The following is a 22,875-nucleotide window of genomic DNA, read 5'->3' on the forward strand; positions in this document are numbered from 1 at the left end:
TGCTGTAAATGAGAATATGTTCTCAATCAACTTACCTGGTAAAATAAGGGTTAAATCAAATCAATCTGTACGGAACACGGGTCACTACACTATCCTACTATCCAGTCAGCATGTTTAGAACTGTTTACTAAACACATGAACACTACTCTACCCTGGTACAGTGGGGGAAAAAAGTATTTAGTCAGCCACCAATTGTGCAAGTTCTCCCACTTAAAAAGATTAGAGAGGCCTGTAATTTTCATCATAGGTACACGTCAACTATGACAGACAAATTGAGGAAAAAAAATCCAGGAAATCACATTGTAGGATTTTTAATGAATTTATTTGCAAATTATGGTGGAAAATAAGTATTTGGTCACCTACAAACAAGTAAGATTTCTGGCTCTCACAGACCTGTAACTTCTTCTTTAAGAGGCTCCTCTGTCCTCCTCGCTTTACCTGTATTAATGGCACCTGTTTGAACTTGTTATCAGTATAAAAGACACCTGTCCACAACCTCAAACAGTCACACTCCAAACTCCACTATGGCCAAGACCAAAGAGCTGCCAAAGGACACCAGAAACAAAATTGTAGACCTGCACCAGGCTGGGAAGACTGAATCTGCAATAGGTAATCAGCTTGGTTTGAAGAAATCAACTGTGGGAGCAATTATTAGGAAATGGAAGACATACAAGACCACTGATAATCTCCCTCGATCTGGGGCTCCACGCAAGATCTCACCCCGTGGGGTCAAAATGATCACAAGAACGGTGAGCAAAAATCCCAGAACCACAGGGGGACCTAGTGAATGACCTGCAGAGAGCTGGGACCAAAGTAACAAAGCCTACCATCAGTAACACACTACGCCGCCAGGGACTCAAATCCTGCAGTGCCAGACGTGTCCCCCTGCTTAAGCCTGTACATGTCCAGGCCCATCTGAAGTTTGCTAGAGTGCATTTGGATGATCCAGAAGAGGATTGGGAGAATGTCATATGGTCAGATGAAACCAAAATAGAACTTTTTGGTAAAAACTCAACTCCGTCGTGTTTGGAGGACAAAGAATGCTGAGTTGCATCCAAAGAACACCATACCTACTGTGAAGCATGGGGGTGGAAACATCATGCTTTGGGGCTGTTTTTCTGCAAAGGGACCAGGACGACTGATCCGTGTAAAGGAAAGAATGAATGGGGCCATGTATCGTGAGATTTTGAGTGAAAACCTCCTTCCATCAGCAAGGGCATTGAAGATGAAACGTGGCTGGGTCTTTCAGCATGACAATGATCCCAAACACACCGCCCGGGCAACGAAGGAGTGGCTTCGTAAGAAGCATTTCAAGGTCCTGGAGTGGCCTAGCCAGTCTCCAGATCTCAACCCCATAGAAAATCTTTGGAGGGAGTTGAAAGTCTGTGTTGCCCAGCGACAGCCCCAAAACATCACTGCTCCAGAGGAGATCTGCATGGAGGAATGGGCCAAAATACCAGCAACAGTGTGTGAAAACCTTGTGAAGACTTACAGAAAACGTTTGACCTGTGTCATTGCCAACAAAGGGTATATAACAAAGTATTGAGAAACTTTTGTTATTGACCAAATACTTATTTTCCACCATAATTTGCAAATAAATTCATTAAAAATCCTACAATGTGATTTTCTGGAGAAAAAAATTCTCAATTTGTCTGTCATAGTTGACGTGTACCTATGATGAAAATTACAGGCCTCTCTCATCTTTTTAAGTGGGAGAACTTGCACAGTTGGTGGCTGACTAAATACTTTTTCCCCCACTGTACGTGATGTATTAAACAGTAGTCCTACATTAACACAGGATACACTACTCTAGTGTAACTGTAACTGAAACAATGAGTCATGATGACTAGTGTAACTGTAACTGAAACAATGAGTCATGATGACTAGTGTAACTGAAACAATGAGTCATGATGACTAGTGTTACTGTAACTGAAACAATGAGTCATGATGACTAGTGTAACTGAAACAATGAGTCATGATGACTAGTGTAACTGAAACAATGAGTCATGATGACTAGTGTAACTGTAACTGAAACAATGAGTCATGATGACTAGTGTAACTGAAACAATGAGTCATGATGACTAGTGTAACTGTAACTGAAACAATGAGTCATGATGACTAGTGTAACTGAAACAATGAGTCATGATGACTAGTGTAACTGTAACTGAAACAATGAGTCATGATGACTAGTGTAACTGAAACAATGAGTCATGATGACTAGTGTTACTGTAACTGAAACAATGAGTCATGATGACTAGTGTAACTGAAACAATGAGTCATGATGACTAGTGTTACTGTAACTGAAACAATCAGTCATGATGACTAGTGTTACTGTAACTGAAACAATGAGTCATGATGACTAGTGTAACTGAAACAATGAGTCATGATGACTAGTGTTACTGTAACTGTTTCCCAGGATGAGAATGACTTTTAGAGTAGATTTATTAATCTGGGTTTGGTGGGAAACAAACGTCAAGCCAAGCTTGCTTCCCAAATGGCACCCTATTCCCTGTATAGTGCACTACTGTTGACCAGGCCCATATAATGACGATATAGTGAAAAGGGTGCCATTTGGGATACAATCCATCTTTATCTGAGACATGACAATTTGCCAGTTGTAATTTGGTCTGGTTCGCCCAATGTCTGATTCATCAAGAGGTTTCCATGACAACTGTCTCTGACCCCTGACCTGTGACCTTCAGGGCGGGAAGGGAACCCTGGGACCCAAAGGAGATGACGGAGAGCCTGGAAACCCCGGCCTGGACGTGAGTCACCCCATCTCTATCTGTCTCTCTCTCTCTCTCTCTCTCTCTCTCTGTCTCTCTTTATCCTCTCTCTCTCTGTCTCTCTCTCTCTCTCTCTCTCTCTCTCTCTCTCTCTCTCTCTCTCTCTCTCTCTCTCTCTCTCTCTCTCTCTCTCTCTCTCTCTCTCTCTCTCTCTCTCTCTCTCTCTCTCTCTCTCTCTCTCTCTCTCTCTCTCTCTCTCTCTCTCTCTCTCTCTCTCTCTCTCTCTCTCTCTCTCTCTCTCTCTCTCTCTCTCTCTCTCTCTCTCTCAAATTCAAGCTGCTTTACTGGCATGAAAAACATTGCATCAATATTGCCAAAGAAACAATGTATACATTTAAGTCATTTAGCAGACGCTCTTATCCAGAGCGACTTACAGTTAGTGAATACATTTTTTTTTTTATACTGCCCCCCGTGGGAATCGAACCCACAACCCTGGCGTTGCAAACAACTGAGCTACATCCCTGCCGGCCATTCCCTCCCCATAATAATAATAATAATAATAATAATGATAATAATAATATTAAGTACACAGATGTTATTATTCAGTGTCCCTCAGGCTGTGGCAGGCAAATAAATATTTGGCTGCAAGAGGAGCCATTGCTCCTTCGCCAATTACTATTTTTTGTTTTTCCTTTGAATAAATGTAGTAATTTCTGTGAATAATGAATCTCTTGGTGAGGAATATTTATCACAGTAAAGGAGAAAGTGCACCTTTGATTGGTTCTCTCTCTCTCTCTCTCTCTCTCTCTCTCTCTCTCTCTCTCTCTCTCTCTCTCTCTCTCTCTCTCTCTCTCTCTCTCTCTCTCTCTCTCTCTCTCTCTCTCTCTCTCTCTCTCTCTCTCTCTCTCTCTCTCTCTCTCTCTCTCTCTCTCTCTCTCTCTCTCTCTTCTCTCTCTCTCTCTCTCTCTCTCTCTCTCTCTCTCTCTTCTTCTCTCCCTCTCTCTCTCTCCCCTCATTTCTCTTCTTCTCTCCCTTTTTCTTCTCTCCCTCTTCTTCTCCCCTTTCTCTACTTCTCTCCCTCTCTCCTCTCTCTTCTCTCCCTTTCTCTTCTTCTCTCCCTTTCTCTTCTTCTCGCCCTCTCTCTTCTTCTCTCCCTTTCTCTTCTTCTCTACCTCTCTTCTTCTCTCCCTTTCTCTTCTTCTCTCCCTCTCTTCTTCTCTTCTTCTCTCCCTATCTTTAAGTCTTGCAGCTGGTAACGCTTTATGTTCTGGACGCAGTGTTTGTGTGTATTAAAAGCTTTGAGCTGCTGCAGCTGTGTATATGTCATTGTCATGGATACCAGGAAATGAGGGGAGAGTATGTGGGTAGCTCATTCCTCTAGTTTAGCCCTAGTGATGTGTGTTATAGTTAACCTCTGCTTGGCCAAGGTTCTTTTTACTTTGGTCCTCTGGGGAGGCTGTGGGAATGAGCTCAACTTACAAGTTCACGTTTCTTCACCTAAACATCCTTACCCTTCCAGCACCATTCCCTATACTCCAGCCTTTAGGCACCTTAACCCCAGTCCCATCCCTCAGCCCTATCCCCATCCCTCAGCCCTATCCCCATCCCTCAGCCCCATCCCTCAGCCTCATCCCTCAGCCCCATCCCTCAGCCCCCAGCCTCATCCATCAGCCCCATCCCTCAGCCCCATCCCTCAGCCTCATCCCTCAGCCTCATCCCTCAGCCCCATCCCCATCCCTCAGCCCCATCCCTCAGCCCCATCCCTCAGCCCCATCCCCATCCCTCAGCCTCATCCCTCAGCCCCATCCCTCAGCCCCATCCCTCAGCCTCATCCCTCAGCCCCATCCCCATCCCTCAGCCCCCAGCCTCATCCATCAGCCCCATCCCTTCAGCCCCATCCCTCAGCCCCATCCCTCCAGCCCCATCCCTCAGCCCCATCCCTCAGCCTCATCCATCAGCCCCATCCCTTCAGCCCCATCCCTCAGCCCCATCCCTCCAGCCCCATCCCTCAGCCCCATCCCTTCAGCCCCATCCCTCAGCCCCATCCTCCAGCCCCATCCCTCAGCCCCATCCCTCAGCCCCATCCCTCCAGCCCCATCCATCAGCCCCATCCCTTCAGCCTCATCCCTCAGTCCCATCCCTCAGCCCCATCCCTCAGTCCCATCCATCAGCCCCATCCCTCAGCCCCATCCCTCAGCCCCATCCCTCAGCCCCATCCCTCAGCCCCATCCCTCAGTCCCATCCCTCAGCCTCATCCCTCAGCCCCATCTCTCAGCCCCATCCCTCAGCCTCATCCCTCAGCCCCATCCCTCAGTCCCATCTCTCAGCCCCATCCCTCAGCCCCATCCCCAGCCCCATCCCCAGCCCCATCCCTCAGCCCCCAGCCTCATCCATCAGCCTCATCCCTCATCCCTCATTTTTAAAAATAAAACAACAACAAAAAAAGTGTTGAGAGAAAAAAGAGCAGAAGTAAAATAAAGTGACAGTAGGGAGGCTATATATACAGGGGGGTACCGGTGCAGAGTCAATGTGCGGGGGCACCGGCTAGTTGAGATAGTTGAGGTAATATGTACATGTGGGTAGAGTTAAAGTGACTATGCATAAATAATTAACAGAGTAGCAGCAGCGTAAAAAGGATGGGGTGGGGGGGGCAGTGCAAATAGTCCGGGTAGCCATGATTAGCTGTTCAGGAGTCTTATGGCTTGGGGGTAGAAGCTGTTGAGAAGTCTTTTGGACCTAGACTTGGCACTCCGGTACCGCTTGCCGTGCGGTAGCAGAGAGAACAGTCTATGACTAGGGTGGCTGGAGTCTTTGACAATTTTGAGGGCCTTCCTCTGACTCTGATCAGGGTTGGAGGGAGAGGCTCAGGGTTGGAGGGTTAGAGGGAGAGTATCAGGGTTGGAGGGTTAGAGGGAGAGGATCAGGGTTGGAGGGTTAGAGGGAGAGGATCAGGGTTGGAGGGAGAGGATCAGGGTTGGAGGGTTAGAGGGAGAGGATCAGGGTTGGAGGGTTAGAGGGAGAGGATCAGGGTTGGAGGGTTAGAGGGAGAGGATCAGGGTTGGAGGGTTAGAGGGAGAGGATCAGGGTTGGAGGGTTAGAGGGAGAGGATCAGGGTTGGAGGGTTAGAGGGAGAGGATCAGGGGTTGGAGGGGTTAGAGGGAGAGGATCAGGGTTGGAGGGTTAGAGGAGAGGATCAGGGTTGGAGGGTTAGAAGGGAGAGGATCAGGGTTGGAGGGTTAGAGGGAGAGGATCAGGGGTTGGAGGGTTAGAGGGAGAGGATCAGGGTTGGAGGGTTAGAGGGAGAGGATCAGGGTTGGAGGGTTAGAGGGAGAGGATCAGGGGTTGGAGGGTTAGAGGGAGAGGATCAGGGTTGGAGGGTTGGAGGGAGAGGATCAGGGTTGGAGGGTTAGAGGGAGAGGATCAGGGTGGGGTAGGGAGAGGATCAGGGTTGGAGGGTTAGAGGGAGAGGATCAGGGTTGGAGGGTTAGAGGGAGAGGATCAGGGTTGGAGGGTTAGAGGGAGAGGATCAGGGTTGGAGGGTTAGAGGGAGAGGATCAGGGTTGGAGGGTTAGAGGGAGAGGATCAGGGTTGGAGGGTTAGAGGGAGAGGATCAGGGTTGGAGGGTTAGAGGGAGAGGATCAGGGTTGGAGGGTTAGGAGGGAGAGGATCAGGGTTGAGGGTTAGAGGGAGAGGATCAGGGTTGGAGGGTTGGAGGGAGAGGATCAGGGTTGGAGGGTTAGAGGGAGAGGATCAGGGTTGGAGGAGAGGATCAGGGTTGGAGGGTTAGAGGGAGAGGATCAGGGTTGGAGGGTTAGAGGGAGAGGATCAGGGTTGGAGGGTTAGAGGGAGAGGATCAGGGTTGGAGGGTTAGAGGGAGAGGCTCAGGGTTGGAGGGTTAGAGGGAGAGGATCAGGGTTGGAGGGTTAGAGGGAGAGGATCAGGGTTGGAGGGTTGGAGGGAGAGGATCAGGGTTGGAGGGTTAGAGGGAGAGGATCAGGGTTGGAGGGAGAGGATCAGGGTTGGAGGGTTAGAGGGAGAGGATCAGGGTTGGAGGGTTAGAGGGAGAGGATCAGGGTTGGAGGGTTGGAGGGAGAGGATCAGGGTTGGAGGGTTAGAGGAGAGGATCAGGGTTGGAGGGTTGGAGGGAGAGGATCAGGGTTGGAGGGTTAGAGGGAGAGGATCAGGGTTGGAGGGTTAGAGGGAGAGGATCAGGGTTGGAGGGTTAGAGGAGAGGATCAGGGTTGGAGGGTTAGAGGGAGAGGATCAGGGTTGGAGGGTTAGGGAGAGGATCAGGGTTGGAGGGTTAGAGGGAGAGGATCAGGGTTGGAGGGTTGGAGGGAGAGGATCAGGGTTGGAGGGTTAGAGGGAGAGGATCAGGGTTGGAGGGTTAGAGGGAGAGGATCAGGGTTGGAGGGTTAGAGGGAGAGGATCAGGGTTGGAGGGTTAGAGGGAGAGGATCAGGGTTGGAGGGTTAGAGGGAGAGGATCAGGGTTGGAGGGTTAGAGGGAGAGGATCAGGGTTGGAGGGTTAGGAGGGAGAGGATCAGGGTTGGAGGGTTAGAGGGAGAGGATCAGGGTTGGAGGGTTAGAGGGAGAGGATCAGGGTTGGAGGGTTGGAGGGAGAGGATCAGGGTTGGAGGGTTAGAGGGAGAGGATCAGGGTTGGAGGGAGAGGATCAGGGTTGGAGGGTTAGAGGGAGAGGATCAGGGTTGGAGGGTTAGAGGGAGAGGATCAGGGTTGGAGGGTTGGAGGGAGAGGATCAGGGTTGGAGGGTTAGAGGGAGAGGATCAGGGTTGGAGGGTTGGAGGGAGAGGATCAGGGTTGGAGGGTTAGAGGGAGAGGATCAGGGTTGGAGGGTTAGAGGGAGAGGATCAGGGTTGGAGGGTTAGAGGGAGAGGATCAGGGTTGGAGGGTTAGGAGGGAGAGGATCAGGGGTTGGAGGGTTAGAGGAGAGGATCAGGGTTGGAGGGTTAGAGGGAGAGGATCAGGGTTGGAGGGTTAGAGGGAGAGGATCAGGGTTGGAGGGTTAGAGGGAGAGGATCAGGGTTGGAGGGTTAGAGGAGAGGATCAGGGTTGGAGGGTTAGAGGGAGAGGATCAGGGTTGGAGGGTTAGAGGGAGAGGATCAGGGTTGGAGGGTTAGAGGGAGAGGATCAGGGTTGGAGGGTTAGAGGGAGAGGATCAGGGTTGGAGGGTTAGAGGGGAGGATCAGGGTTGGAGGGTTAGAGGGAGAGGATCAGGGTTGGAGGGTTAGAGGGAGAGGATCAGGGTTGGAGGGTTAGGAGAGGGAGAGGATCAGGGTTGGAGGGTTAGAGGGAGAGGATCAGGGTTGGAGGGTTAGAGGGAGAGGATCAGGGTTGGAGGGTTAGAGGGAGAGGATCAGGGTTGGAGGGTTAGAGGGAGAGGATCAGGGGTTGGAGGGTTAGAGGGAGAGGATCAGGGTTGGAGGAGAGGATCAGGGTTGGAGGGTTAGAGGGAGAGGATCAGGGTTGGAGGGTTAGAGGGAGAGGATCAGGGTTGGAGGGTTAGAGGGAGAGGATCAGGGTTGGAGGGTTAGGAGGGAGAGGATCAGGGTTGGAGGGTTAGAGGGAGAGGATCAGGGTTGGAGGGTTAGAGGGAGAGGATCAGGGTTGGAGGGTTGGAGGGAGAGGATCAGGGTTGGAGGGTTAGAGGGAGAGGATCAGGGTTGGAGGTTGGAGGGAGAGGATCAGGGTTGGAGGGTTAGAGGGAGAGGATCAGGGTTGGAGGGTTAGAGGGAGGATCAGGGTTGGAGAGGAAGGTTGGAGGGTTAGGAGGAGAGGATCAGGGTTGGAGGGTTAGAGGGAGAGGATCAGGGTTGGAGGGTTAGGAGGGAGAGGATCAGGGTTGGAGGGTTAGAGGGAGAGGATCAGGGTTGGAGGGTTAGAGGGAGAGGATCAGGGTTGGAGGGTTAGAGGGAGAGGATCAGGGTTGGAGGGTTGGAGGGAGAGGATCAGGTTGGAGGGTTGAGGGGGAGGATCAGGGTTGGAGGGTTAGAGGGAGAGGATCAGGGTTGGAGGGTTAGAGGGAGAGGATCAGGGTTGGAGGGTTAGAGGAGAGGATCAGGGTTGGAGGGTTAGAGGGAGAGGATCAGGGTTGGAGGGTTAGAGGGAGAGGATCAGGGTTGGAGGGTTAGAGGGAGAGGATCAGGGTTGGAGGGTTAGAGGGAGAGGATCAGGGTTGGAGGGTTAGAGGGAGAGGATCAGGGTTGGAGGGTTAGAGGGAGAGGATCAGGGTTGGAGGGTTAGAGGGAGAGGATCAGGGTTGGAGGGTTAGAGGGAGAGGATCAGGGTTGGAGGGTTAGAGGGAGAGGATCAGGGTTGGAGGGTTAGAGGGAGAGGATCAGGGTTGGAGGGTTAGAGGGAGAGGATCAGGGTTGGAGGGTTAGAGGGAGAGGATCAGGGTTGGAGGGTTAGAGGAGAGGATCAGGGTTGGAGGGTTAGAGGGAGAGGATCAGGGTTGGGGGAGGAGGGTTAGAGGGAGAGGATCAGGGTTGGAGGGTTAGGAGGGAGAGGATCAGGGTTGGAGGGTTAGAGGGAGAGGATCAGGGTTGGAGGGTTAGAGGGAGAGGATCAGGGTTGGAGGGTTAGAGGGAGAGGATCAGGGTTGGAGGGTTAGAGGGAGAGGATCAGGGTTGGAGGGTTAGAGGGAGAGGATCAGGGTTGGAGGGTTAGAGGGAGAGGATCAGGGTTGGAGGGTTAGAGGGTTAGAGGGAGAGGATCAGGGTTGGAGGGTTAGAGGGAGAGGATCAGGGTTGGAGGGAGAGGATCAGGGTTGGAGGGTTAGAGGGAGAGGATCAGGGTTGGAGGGTTAGAGGGAGAGGATCAGGGTTGGAGGGTTAGAGGGAGAGGATCAGGGTTGGAGGGTTAGAGGGAGAGGATCAGGGTTGGAGGGTTAGAGGGAGAGGATCGAGGGTTGGAGGAGAGGATCAGGGTTGGAGGGTTAGAGGGAGAGGATCAGGGTTGGAGGGTTAGGGGAGAGGATCAGGGTTGGAGGGTTAGAGGGAGAGGATCAGGGTTGGAGGGTTAGAGGGAGAGGATCAGGGTTGGAGGGTTAGAGGGAGAGGATCAGGGTTGGAGGGTTGAGGAGAGGATCAGGGTTGGAGGGTTAGAGGGAGAGGATCAGGGTTGGAGGGTTAGGAGGGAGAGGATCAGGTTGGAGGGTTAGAGGGTTAGAGGGAGAGGATCAGGGTTGGAGGGTTAGAGGGAGAGGATCAGGGTTGGAGGGAGAGGATCAGGGTTGGAGGGTTAGAGGGAGAGGATCAGGGTTGGAGGGTTAGAGGGTTAGAGGGAGAGGATCAGGGTTGGAGGGTTAGAGGGAGAGGATCAGGGTTAGAGGGTTAGAGGGAGAGGATCAGGGTTGGAGGGTTAGAGGGAGAGGATCAGGGTTGGAGGGTTAGAGGGAGAGGATCAGGGTTGGAGGGTTAGAGGGAGAGGATCAGGGTTGGAGGGTTAGAGGGAGAGGATCAGGGTTGGAGGGAGAGGATCAGGGTTGGAGGGTTAGAGGGAGAGGATCAGGGTTGGAGGGGTTAGAGGGAGAGGATCAGGGTTGGAGGGTTAGAGGGGAGAGGATCAGGGTTGGAGGGGTTAGAGGGAGAGGATCAGGGTTGGAGGGTTAGAGGGAGAGGATCAGGGTTGGAGGGTTAGGAGGGAGAGGATCAGGGTTGGAGGGTTAGAGGGAGAGGATCAGGGTTGGAGGGAGAGGATCAGGGTTGGAGGGTTAGAGGGAGAGGATCAGGGTTGGAGGGTTAGAGGGAGAGGATCAGGGTTGGAGGGTTAGAGGGAGAGGATCAGGGTTGGAGGGTTGGAGGAGAGGATCAGGGTTGGAGGGTTAGAGGGAGAGGATCAGGGTTGGAGGGTTAGAGGGAGAGGATCAGGGTTGGAGGGTTAGAGGGAGAGGATCAGGGTTGAAGGGTTAGAGGGAGAGGATCAGGGTTAGAGGGAGAGGATCAGGGTTGGAGGGTTAGAGGGAGAGGATCAGGGTTGGAGGGTTAGAGGGAGAGGATCAGGGTTGGAGGGTTAGAGGGAGAGGATCAGGGTTGGAGGGTTAGAGGGAGAGGATCAGGGTTGGAGGGTTAGAGGGAGAGGATCAGGGGTTGGAGGGTTAGAGGGAGAGGATCAGGGTTGGAGGGTTAGAGGGAGAGGATCAGGGTTGGAGGGTTAGAGGGAGAGGATCAGGGTTGGAGGGTTAGAGGGAGAGGATCAGGGTTGGAGGGTTAGAGGGAGAGGATCAGGGTTGGAGGGTTAGAGGGAGAGGATCAGGGTTGGAGGGTTAGAGGGAGAGGATCAGGGTTGGAGGGAGAGGATCAGGGTTGGAGGGTTAGAGGGAGAGGATCAGGTTGGAGGGTTAGAGGGAGAGGATCAGGGTTGGAGGGTTAGAGGGAGAGGATCAGGGTTGGAGGGTTAGAGGGAGAGGATCAGGGTTGGAGGGTTAGAGGGAGAGGATCAGGGTTGGAGGGTTAGAGGGAGAGGATCAGGGTTGGAGGGTTAGAGGGAGAGGATCAGGGTTAGAGGGTTAGAGGGAGAGGATCAGGGTTGGAGGGTTAGAGGGAGAGGATCAGGGTTGGAGGGTTAGAGGGAGAGGATCAGGGTTGGAGGGTTAGAGGGAGAGGATCAGGGTTGGAGGGTTAGAGGGAGAGGATCAGGGTTGGAGGGTTAGAGGGAGAGGATCAGGGTTGGAGGGTTAGAGGGAGAGGATCAGGGTTGGAGGGTTAGAGGGAGAGGATCAGGGTTGGAGGGTTAGAGGGAGAGGATCAGGGTTAGAGGGAGAGGATCAGGGTTGGAGGGTTAGAGGGAGAGGATCAGGGTTGGAGGGTTAGAGGGAGAGGATCAGGGTTGGAGGGTTAGAGGGAGAGGATCAGGGTTGGAGGGTTAGAGGGAGAGGATCAGGGTTAGAGGGAGAGGATCAGGGTTGGAGGGTTAGAGGGAGAGGATCAGGGTTGGAGGGTAAGAGGGAGAGGATCAGGGTTGGAGGGTTAGAGGGAGAGGATCAGGGTTGGAGGGAGAGGATCAGGGTTGGAGGGTTAGAGGGAGAGGATCAGGGTTGGAGGGTTAGAGGGGAGAGGATCAGGGTTAGAGGGAGAGGATCAGGGTTGGAGGGTTAGAGGGAGAGGATCAGGGTTGGAGGGTAAGAGGGAGAGGATCAGGGTTGGAGGGTAAGAGGGAGAGGATCAGGGTTGGAGGGTTAGAGGGAGAGGATCAGGGTTGGAGGGTTAGAGGGAGAGGATCAGGGTTGGAGGGTTAGAGGGAGAGGATCAGGGTTGGAGGGTAAGAGGGAGAGGATCAGGGTTGGAGGGTTAGAGGGAGAGGATCAGGGTTGAAGGGTTAGAGGGAGAGGATCAGGGTTAGAGGGAGAGGATCAGGGTTGGAGGGTTAGAGGGAGAGGATCAGGGTTGGAGGGTTAGAGGGAGAGGATCAGGGTTGGAGGGTTAGAGGGAGAGGATCAGGGTTGGAGGGTTAGAGGGAGAGGATCAGGGTTGGAGGGTTAGAGGGAGAGGATCAGGGTTGGAGGGAGAGGATCAGGGTTGGAGGGAGAGGATCAGGGTTGGAGGGTTAGAGGGAGAGGATCAGGGTTGGAGGGTTAGAGGGAGAGGATCAGGGTTGGAGGGTTAGAGGGAGAGGATCAGGGTTGGAGGGTTAGAGGGAGAGGATCAGGGTTGGAGGGTTAGAGGGGAGAGGATCAGGGTTGGAGGGTTAGAGGGAGAGGATCAGGGTTAGAGGGAGAGGATCAGGGTTGGAGGGTTAGAGGGAGAGGATCAGGGTTGGAGGGTTAGAGGGAGAGGATCAGGGTTGGAGGGTTAGAGGGAGAGGATCAGGGTTGGAGGGTAAGAGGGAGAGGATCAGGGTTGGAGGGTAGAGGGAGAGGATCAGGGGTTGGAGGGTTAGAGGGAGAGGATCAGGGTTGGAGGGTTAGAGGGAGAGGATCAGGGTTGGAGGGTTAGAGGGAGAGGATCAGGGTTGGAGGGTTAGAGGGAGAGGATCAGGGTTGGAGGGTAAGAGGGAGAGGATCAGGGTTGGAGGGTTAGGAGGGAGAGGATCAGGGTTGGAGGGTTAGAGGAGAGGATCAGGTTGGAGGGTTAGAGGGAGAGGATCAGGGTTGGAGGGTTAGAGGGAGAGGATCAGGGTTGGAGGGTTAGAGGGAGAGGATCAGGGTTGGAGGGTTAGAGGGAGAGGATCAGGGTTGGAGGGTTAGAGGGAGAGGATCAGGGTTAGAGGGTTAGAGGGAGAGGATCAGGGTTAGAGGGAGAGGATCAGGGTTGGAGGGTTAGAGGGAGAGGATCAGGGTTGGAGGGTTAGAGGGAGAGGGTCAGGGTTGGAGGGTTAGGAGGGAGAGGATCAGGGTTAGAGGGTTAGAGGGAGAGGATCAGGGTTGGAGGGTTAGAGGGAGAGGATCAGGGTTAGAGGGTTAGAGGGAGAGGATCAGGGTTGGAGGGTTAGGAGGGAGAGGATCAGGGTTAGAGGGTTAGAGGGGAGAGGATCAGGGTTAGAGGGAGAGGATCAGGGGTTGGAGGGTTAGAGGGAGAGGATCAGGGTTGGAGGGTTAGAGGGAGAGGGTCAGGGTTGGAGGGTTAGAGGGAGAGGATCAGGGTTGGAGGGTTAGAGGGAGAGGATCAGGGTTGGAGGGTTAGAGGGAGAGGATCAGGGTTGGAGGGTTAGGAGGGAGAGGATCAGGGTTGGAGGGTTAGAGGGAGAGGATCAGGGTTGGAGGGTTAGAGGGAGAGGATCAGGGTTGGAGGGTTAGAGGGAGAGGATCAGGGTTGGAGGGTTAGAGGGAGAGGGTCAGGGTTGGAGGGTTAGAGGGAGAGGATCAGGGTTGGAGGGTTAGAGGGAGAGGATCAGGGTTGGAGGGTTAGAGGGAGAGGATCAGGGTTGGAGGGTTAGAGGGAGAGGATCAGGGTTGGAGGGTTAGAGGGAGAGGATCAGGGTTGGAGGGTTAGAGGGAGAGGATCAGGGTTAGAGGGAGAGGCTCAGGGTTGGAGGGTTAGAGGGAGAGGATCAGGGTTGGAGGGTTAGAGGGAGAGGATCAGGGTTGGAGGGTTAGAGGGAGAGGGTCAGGGTTGGAGGGTTAGAGGGAGAGGATCAGGGTTAGAGGGAGAGGATCAGGTTGGAGGGTTAGGAGGGAGAGGATCAGGGTTGGAGGGTTAGAGGGAGAGGATCAGGGTTAGAGGGAGAGGATCAGGGTTGGAGGGTTAGAGGGAGAGGATCAGGGTTGGAGGGTTAGAGGGAGAGGATCAGGGTTAGAGGGAGAGGATCAGGGTTGGAGGGTTAGAGGGGAGAGGATCAGGGTTGGAGGGTTAGAGGGAGAGGATCAGGGTTGGAGGGTTAGAGGGGAGAGGATCAGGGTTGGAGGGTTAGAGGGAGAGGGTCAGGGGTTGGAGGGTTAGAGGGAGAGGATCAGGGTTGGAGGGTTAGAGGGAGAGGATCAGGTTGAGGGTTAGAGGAGAGGATCAGGGTTGGAGGGTTAGAGGGAGAGGATCAGGGTTGGAGGGTTAGAGGGAGAGGATCAGGGTTGGAGGGTTAGAGGGAGAGGATCAGGGTTGGAGGGTTAGAGGGAGAGGATCAGGGTTGGAGGGTTAGAGGGAGAGGATCAGGGTTGGAGGGTTAGAGGGAGAGGATCAGGGTTGGAGGGTTAGAGGGAGAGGGTCAGGGTTGGAGGGTTAGAGGGAGAGGATCAGGGTTGGAGGGTTAGAGGGAGAGGATCAGGGTTAGAGGGTTAGAGGGAGAGGATCAGGGTTGGAGGGTTAGAGGGAGAGGATCAGGGTTGGAGGGTTAGAGGGAGAGGATCAGGTTGGAGGGTTAGAGGGAGAGGATCAGGTTGGAGGGTTAGAGGGAGAGGATCAGGTTGGAGGGTTAGAGGGAGAGGATCAGGGTTGGAGGGTTAGAGGGAGAGGATCAGGGTTGGAGGGTTAGAGGGAGAGGATCAGGGTTGGAGGGAGAGGATCAGGGTTGGAGGGTTAGAGGGAGAGGATCAGGGTTGGAGGGTTAGAGGGAGAGGATCAGGGTTGGAGGGTTAGAGGGAGAGGATCAGGGTTGGAGGGTTAGAGGGAGAGGATCAGGGTTGGAGGGGTTAGAGGGAGAGGATCAGGGTTGAGGGTTAGAGGGAGAGGATCAGGGTTGGAGGGTTAGAGGGAGAGGATCAGGGTTGGAGGTTTAGAGGGAGAGGATCAGGGTTGGAGGGTTAGAGGGAGAGGATCAGGGTTGGAGGGTTAGAGGGAGAGGATCAGGGTTGGAGGGTTAGAGGGAGAGGCTCAGGGTTAGAGGGTTAGAGGGAGAGGATCAGGGTTGGAGGGGTTAGAGGGAGAGGATCAGGGTTGAGGGAGAGGATAGGGTTAGAGGGAGAGGATCAGGGTTGGAGGGTTAGAGGGAGAGGATCAGGGTTGGAGGGTTAGAGGGAGAGGATCAGGGTTGGAGGGTTAGAGGGAGAGGATCAGGGTTGGAGGGTTAGAGGGAGAGGATCAGGGTTGGAGGGTTAGAGGAGAGGATCAGGGTTGGAGGGTTAGAGGGAGAGGATCAGGGTTGGAGGGTTAGAGGGAGAGGATCAGGGTTGGAGGGAGAGGATCAGGGTTGGAGGGTTAGAGGGTTAGAGGGAGAGGATCAGGGTTGGAGGGAGAGGATCAGGGTTGGAGGGTTAGAGGGAGAGGATCAGGGTTGGAGGGTTAGAGGGAGAGGATCAGGGTTAGAGGGAGAGGATCAGGGTTGGAGGTTTAGAGGGAGAGGATCAGGGGTTGGAGGGTTAGGAGATCAGGGTTAGAGGGAGAGGATCAGGGTTGGAGGGTTAGAGGGAGAGGATCAGGGTTAGAGGGTTAGGAGGGAGAGGTTCAGGGTTGGAGGGTTAGAGGGAGAGGATCAGGGTTGGAGGGTTAGAGGGAGAGGATCAGGGTTGGAGGGTTAGAGGGAGAGGATCAGGGTTAGAGGGAGAGGATCAGGGTTGGAGGGTTAGAGGGAGAGGATCAGGGTTGGAGGGTTAGAGGGAGAGGATCAGGGTTGGAGGGTTAGAGGGAGAGGATCAGGGTTAGAGGGAGAGGATCACGGTTGGAGGGTTAGAGGGAGATGATCAGGGTTGGAGGGTTAGAGGGAGAGGATCAGGGTTGGAGGGTTAGAGGGAGAGGATCAGGGTTGGAGGGTTAGAGGGAGAGGATCAGGGTTGGAGGGTTAGAGGGAGAGGATCAGGGTTGGAGGGTTAGAGGGAGAGGATCAGGGTTGGAGGGTTAGAGGGAGAGGATCAGGTTAGAGGGAGAGGATCAGGGTTGGAGGGGTTAGAGGGAGAGGATCAGGGTTGGAGGGTTAGGAGGAGAGGATCAGGGTTGGAGGGTTAGGAGGGAGAGGATCAGGGTTGGAGGGTTAGAGGGAGAGGATCAGGGTTGGAGGGTTAGAGGGAGAGGATCAGGGTTGGAGGGTTAGAGGGAGAGGATCAGGGTTGGAGGGTTAGAGGGAGAGGATCAGGGTTAGGAGGGTTAGAGGGAGAGGATCAGGGTTGGAGGGTTAGAGGGAGAGGATCAGGGTTGGAGGGTTAGAGGGAGAGGATCAGGGTTGGAGGGTTAGAGGGAGAGGATCAGGGTTGGAGGGTTAGAGGGAGAGGATCAGGGTTGGAGGGTTAGAGGGAGAGGATCAGGGTTGGAGGGTTAGAGGGAGAGGATCAGGGTTGGAGGGTTAGAGGGAGAGGATCAGGGTTGGAGGGTTAGAGGGAGAGGATCAGGGTTGGAGGGTTAGAGGGAGAGGATCAGGGTTGGAGGGTTAGAGGGAGAGGATCAGGGGTTGGAGGGTTAGAGGGAGAGGATCAGGGTTGGAGGGTTAGAGGGAGAGGATCAGGGTTGGAGGGTTAGAGGAGAGGATCAGGGTTGGAGGGTTAGAGGGAGAGGATCAGGGTTGGAGGGTTGGAGGGAGAGGATCAGGGTTGGAGGGTTAGAGGGAGAGGATCAGGGTTGGAGGGTTGGGAGTTAGAGGGAGAGGATCAGGTTGAGGGAGAGGATCAGGGTTGGAGGGTTAGAGGGAGAGGATCAGGGTTGGAGGGTTAGAGGGGAGAGGATCAGGGTTGGAGGGTTAGAGGGAGAGGATCAGGGTTGGAGGGTTAGAGGGAGAGGATCAGGGTTGGAGGGTTAGAGGGAGAGGATCAGGGTTGGAGGGTTAGAGGGAGAGGATCAGGGTTGGAGGGTTAGAGGGAGAGGATCAGGGTTGGAGGGTTAGAGGGAGAGGATCAGGGTTGGAGGGTTAGAGGGAGAGGATCAGGGTTGGAGGGTTAGAGGGAGAGGATCAGGGTTGGAGGGTTAGAGGGAGAGGATCAGGGTTGGAGGGTTAGAGGGAGAGGATCAGGGTTGGAGGGTTAGGAGGGAGAGGATCAGGGTTGGAGGGTTAGAGGGGAGAGGATCAGGGTTGGAGGGTTAGAGGGAGAGGATCAGGGTTGGAGGGTTAGAGGGAGAGGATCAGGGTTGGAGGGTTAGAGGGAGAGGATCAGGGTTGGAGGGTTAGAGGGAGAGGATCAGGGTTGGAGGGTTAGAGGGAGAGGATCAGGTTGGAGGGTTAGAGGGAGAGGATCAGGGTTGGAGGGTTAGAGGGAGAGGATCAGGGTTGGAGGGTTAGAGGGAGAGGATCAGGGTTGGAGGGTTAGAGGGAGAGGATCAGGGTTGGAGGGTTAGAGGGAGAGGATCAGGGTTGGAGAGGTTAGAGGGAGAGGATCAGGGTTGGAGGGTTAGAGGGAGAGGATCAGGGTTGGAGGGTTAGAGGGAGAGGATCAGGGTTGGAGGGTTAGAGGGAGAGGATCAGGGTTGGAGGGTTAGAGGGAGAGGATCAGGGTTGGAGGGTTAGAGGGAGAGGATCAGGGTTGGAGGGTTAGAGGGAGAGGATCAGGGTTGGAGGGTTAGAGGGAGAGGATCAGGGTTGGAGGGTTAGAGGGGAGAGGATCAGGGTTGGAGGGTTAGAGGGAGAGGATCAGGGTTGGAGGGTTAGAGGGAGAGGATCAGGGTTGGAGGGTTAGAGGGAGAGGCTCAGGGTTGGAGGGTTAGAGGGAGAGGATCAGGGTTGGAGGGTTAGAGGGGAGAGGATCAGGGTTGGAGGGTTAGAGGGAGAGGATCAGGGTTGGAGGGTTAGAGGGAGAGGATCAGGGTTGGAGGGTTAGAGGGAGAGGATCAGGGTTGGAGGGTTAGAGGGGAGAGGCTCAGGGTTGGAGGGTTAGAGGGAGAGGATCAGGGTTGGAGGGTTAGAGGGAGAGGATCAGGGTTGGAGGGTTAGGAGGGAGAGGCTCAGGGTTGGAGGGTTAGAGGGAGAGGATCAGGGTTGGAGGGTTAGAGGGAGAGGATCAGGGTTGGAGGGTTAGAGGGAGAGGATCAGGGTTGGAGGGTTAGAGGGGCTAAGTTCTCAAAGAGTAGTCAGTACTACAGTCCTAGTGAGAGGCAGTATACAGTAGTCAGTAGACAGTAGAGTCCACTTGGTTTGAGTTAACTGTATCATTATCTCTGGGGTCAAAGGTTACTCATCAGTTGTCTGTCTCACTTTCTCACACAACACTTTGTCAAAGTTCCACTACCTGTAGTGTGTGTTACTAACCCTGTACCTGTCTCTCCTCTGCAGAACGACTCCCCAGGACTCCCAGGGAACAAAGGAGCCAAAGGTCACCGAGGACCTGAAGGAAACCCGGTAAGACAGAGAGAGAGAGATCAATCAGATGTATTTTATAAAGCCCTTTTTACATCAGCAGTTGTCACAAAGAGGCACAGTGGCTAGGAGTAACTATCTAGATGGAAGGAACCTAGACAGGAACCAGCCTCTGAGGGCTGGCCCGTCCGATGGATGGATGGATAGAGATTCTCTCTCTCTCTCTCTCTCTCTATATATATATATATATATATATATATATAGAGAGATAGAGAGAGAGAGAGAGAGAGAGAGAGAGAGAGAGAGAGAGAGAGAGAGAGAGAGCAGAGAGAGAGAGAGAGAGAAGGGAGAGAGACAGAGAGAGAGAGAGAGAGAGAGAGAGAGAGAGAGAGACAGATAGAGACAGAGAGAGAGAGAGAGAGAGAGAGAGAGAGAGATCAATCAGATGTATTTTATAAAGCCCTTTTTACATCAGCAGTTGTCACAAAGAGGCACAGTGGCTAGGAGTAACTATCTAGATGGAAGGAACCTAGACAGGAACCAGCCTCTGAGGGCTGGCCCGTCCGATGGATGGATGGATAGAGATTCTCTCTCTCTCTCTCTCTCTATATATATATATATATATATATATATAGAGAGAGATAGAGATAGAGAGAGAGAGAGAGAGAGAGAGAGAGAGAGAGAGAGAGAGAGAGAGAGAGAGAGAGAGAGAGAGAGAGCGAGAGAGACGAGAGAGAGAGAGAGAGAGAGAGAGACAGATAGAGACAGAGAGAGAGAGAGAGAGAGAGAGAGAGAGAGAGAGAGAGAGAGATCAATCAGATGTATTTTATAAAGCCCTTTTACATCAGCAGTTGTCACAAAAAAAGGCACAGTGGCTAGGAGTAACTATCTAGATGGAAGGAACCTAGACAGGAACCAGCCTCTGAGGGCTGGCCCGTCCGATGGATGGATGGATAGAGATTCTCTCTCTCTCTCTCTCTATATATATAGAGAGATAGAGAGAGAGAGAGAGAGAGAGAGAGAGAGAGAGAGAGAGAGAGAGAGAGAGAGAGAGAGAGAGAGAGAGAGACAGAGAGAGAGAGAGAGAGCAGAGAGAGAGAGAGAGAGAGAGAGAGAGACAGGGAGAGAGAGAGAGAGAGAGAGAGAGAGAGAGAGAGAGAGAGATGCACTCACTGTAGCACTTGGAGATTTATTTTTTTAACGCTTTATAAATTCAACATATTATTATTATGATTTAAAGAGAGACAGAGAGATGGTGTGAGAGAGGGGGTGCAGTCTCCCCCCTCCTCCATTTTCCCCTGGCTAGTGGCTAAGCTGCATATCTCTAGGATAAACAGTTTTGAGTTATGTGTTTGTGGGAAGAACGCTAAGCTCAGCCTACAATTAACTGGCATGTACGTGCGTGTGAAAGTGTGGTTGTATCCTCTTGGTCAAGACAAAATGCTCCTAAATTGAATTTTGTCTGCTTGAAACAAAACAAATGGGAGTGAGGGTGATAGACAGAGGGAAAGAGAGAGACACTATTGAAAGACCCTGTTGTTGTAGCAGAGAGGGGGAGAGTTAAACGTTTTCATCTGTCATTCTGCCCGTTGGAAGCGGTGCTCTCCACAGAACATCTGTTGTGTTATTACAATAATACTCAGCAGAACATCTGTTGTGTCATTATCTCCATTGGTAGAGCATGGCGCTTGTAAAGCCAGGGTAGTGGGTTCGATCCCCGGGACCACCCATACGTAAAAATGGGCTTTGGATAAAAGCGTCTGCTAAATGGCATATTATTATTATTATTATTATTATTATTACAATTATAGCAATACTATTACAGTAGGCCTAGTACACTAGCCTATTAAATCTCTGTCCTGCACACATTAATGAACCATCATCATTGCGTGTTCTCTCCTAGCTTCATGGTTTGAAAGAGGCGTGTAATTCCAGTCCATATGATAGGCCTACTGTCTGCAACGCCCAATCACAGACACCATCCTATATTCAAGAGTCATTCCCCAGCCCCCCCCCCCCAGCCCTGTCCCGTTCTTTACGCTGTCGGACCGCCATTGGACTGGTATACATGGTTTATATTGCTAGTTGGGCCATGGGGTGGGGGCATTCCAACGAGTTGGGTCCGGGGCTTTTGGAAGTGAATCTGTAGTGTTTATACCCAGCTTAAGGTACAATCAAATCAAATCAAATCAAATTTTATTGGTCACATGCGCCGAATACAACAGGTGCAGACATTACAGTGAAATGCTTACTTACAATGTAGGTATGGTACTGCATTGTATGAAAATGTATGCACTCACTAACTGTAAGTCGCTCTGGATAAGAGCGTCTGCTAAATGACTCACTAACTGTAAGTGGCTCTGGATAAGAGCGTCTGCTAAATGACTCACTAACTGTAAGTCGCTCTGGATAAGAGCGTCTGCTAAATGACTCACTAACTGTAAGTCGCTCTGGATAAGAGCGTCTGCTAAATGACTCACTAACTGTAAGTGGCTCTGGATAAGAGCGTCTGCTAAATGACTCACTAACTGTAAGTGACTCTGGATAAGAGCGTCTGCTAAATGACTCACTAACTGTAAGTCGCTCTGGATAAGAGCATCTGCTAAATGACTCACTAACTGTAAGTCGCTCTGGATGAGAGCGTCTGCTAAATGACTCACTAACTGTAAGTCGCTCTGGATAAGAGCGTCTGCTAAATGACTCACTAACTGTAAGTCGCTCTGGATAAGAGCGTCTGCTAAATGACTCACTAACTGTAAGTCGCTCTGGATAAGAGCGTCTGCTAAATGACTCACTAACTGTAAGTGGCTCTGGATAAGAGCGTCTGCTAAATGACTCACTAACTGTAAGTCGCTCTGGATAAGAGCGTCTGCTAAATGACTCACTAACTGTAAGTCGCTCTGGATAAGAGCGTCTGCTAAATGACTAAAAATGTCAAATGTCAAATGTATAGCCTTCAAACACCGCTTCCAGCTGCCACCTGGCGACTATTCTAAATATTAAATATTCATTCAAATCCTCCTGCTGCAGGATTATTTTCCTCCTGCGACTAAATGGGTCATATTAAGATCTGACATCTGTTGTGTCCCTATAAGGTGATGCATGGCTCACTCCTCTCCTCTCTCTCTCTCTCTCTCCGTCTACAGGGACCAGTCGGGCCTCCCGGACCTGCAGGAGCTGATGTGAGTCTAAATTAAAGTTTTTCCTCTAAACCCTAACTCTGACTCAAAACTAATCCCGCCATTTCAGAGTACTACTATATTAGGAGTCTATAACACTTCATCAGGTTATATACTAACGCTACAGGAGTAGATTATGAACTAGAAACTTGTGTCAACTTGCGGTTAAATACTGTACACTGTAAAACATTTCTGGTCTCTTATCCATTTTAGAATAAGGCTGTAACGTAACAAAATGTGGAAAAAGGTCAAGGGGTCTGAATACTTTCTGAAGGCACCGTATACTGTACTGTCTGTAGCTTGAATCCAGTTGGTTATATATACTGTACTGTCATTACTGTCATCTTATGAGGTTATATACTGTACTGTACAATACATGATATATCATTACTGTCATCTTATGAGGTTATATACTGTACAATACATGATATATCATTACTGTCATCTTATGAGGTTATATACTGTACAATACATTATATATCATTACTGTCATCTTATGAGGTTATATACTGTACTGTACAAATATTGAGTAAATAAGAGTGTGCAAAGCTGTCGTCAAGGCAAAGGGTGGCTATTTGAAGAATCGCAAATATAAAATATATTATGATTTGTTTAAAAAAAAAATGGTTTCTACATGATTCCATGTGTGTTTTTTTAATAGTTTTGATGTCTTCACTATTATTCTACAATGTAGAAAATAGTAAAAATAAAGAAAAACCCTGGAATGAGTAGGTGTGTCCAAACTTTTGACTGGTAGTGTATATATACACTATACATTTATATAACGTTACTGTTATCAACAGGAATGTGAGATTCTGGATATCATCATGAAGCTTTGCTGTAAGTTATCCTCCCACACACACACACACACACACACACACACACACACACACACACACACACACACACACTGGAATGACTTACATTGTTTTTGTGTTGTGTTTTTTTTTCTACAGCGTGCTGTGGTGAGTCCATCCCATCTTCTCATTGGCTTCTGAGTTTATCATAGCTTTCTAACCACAAATATGCCCATACTCTGTCTAATGTCTGTCTGTCTAATGTGTCTGTCTGTCTAATGTCTGTCTGTCTAATGTGTCTGTCTAATGTGTCTGTCTGTCTAATGTGTCTGTCTGTCTAATGTGTCTGTCTGTCTAATGTGTCTGTCTGTCTAATGTCTGTCTGTCTAATGTCTGTCTGTCTGTCTAATGTCTGTCTGTCTAATGTCTGTCTGTCTAATGTCTGTCTGTCTAATGTCTGTATGTCTAATGTCTGTCTAATGTCTGTCTGTCTAATGTCTGTCTGTTTAATGTGTCTGTCTGTCTAATGTGTCTGTCTGTCTAATGTGTCTGTCTGTCTGTCTGTCTGTCT

General features: G+C 51.5%; 1 protein-coding gene across 1 annotated transcript in view; it reads left to right on the plus strand.

The window, feature by feature from the left end:
- The window catches only part of LOC121580530 (collagen alpha-1(VI) chain), a 63,213-nt gene that overhangs the window by 30,662 nt on the left and 9,676 nt on the right, over positions 1-22,875 (plus strand). Inside the window, exons 23-27 of the mRNA XM_041895454.2 lie at positions 2,703-2,765; positions 18,305-18,370; positions 21,475-21,510; positions 22,311-22,347; positions 22,464-22,472. Of these exons, the coding sequence (XP_041751388.1) occupies positions 2,703-2,765; positions 18,305-18,370; positions 21,475-21,510; positions 22,311-22,347; positions 22,464-22,472 (211 nt within the window). The remainder of the gene's footprint in view (positions 1-2,702; positions 2,766-18,304; positions 18,371-21,474; positions 21,511-22,310; positions 22,348-22,463; positions 22,473-22,875) is intronic.

This window comes from Coregonus clupeaformis, unplaced genomic scaffold (assembly GCF_020615455.1).
Source record: "Coregonus clupeaformis isolate EN_2021a unplaced genomic scaffold, ASM2061545v1 scaf0409, whole genome shotgun sequence".
In the NCBI taxonomy this organism is placed as follows: Eukaryota; Metazoa; Chordata; class Actinopteri; order Salmoniformes; family Salmonidae; genus Coregonus; species Coregonus clupeaformis.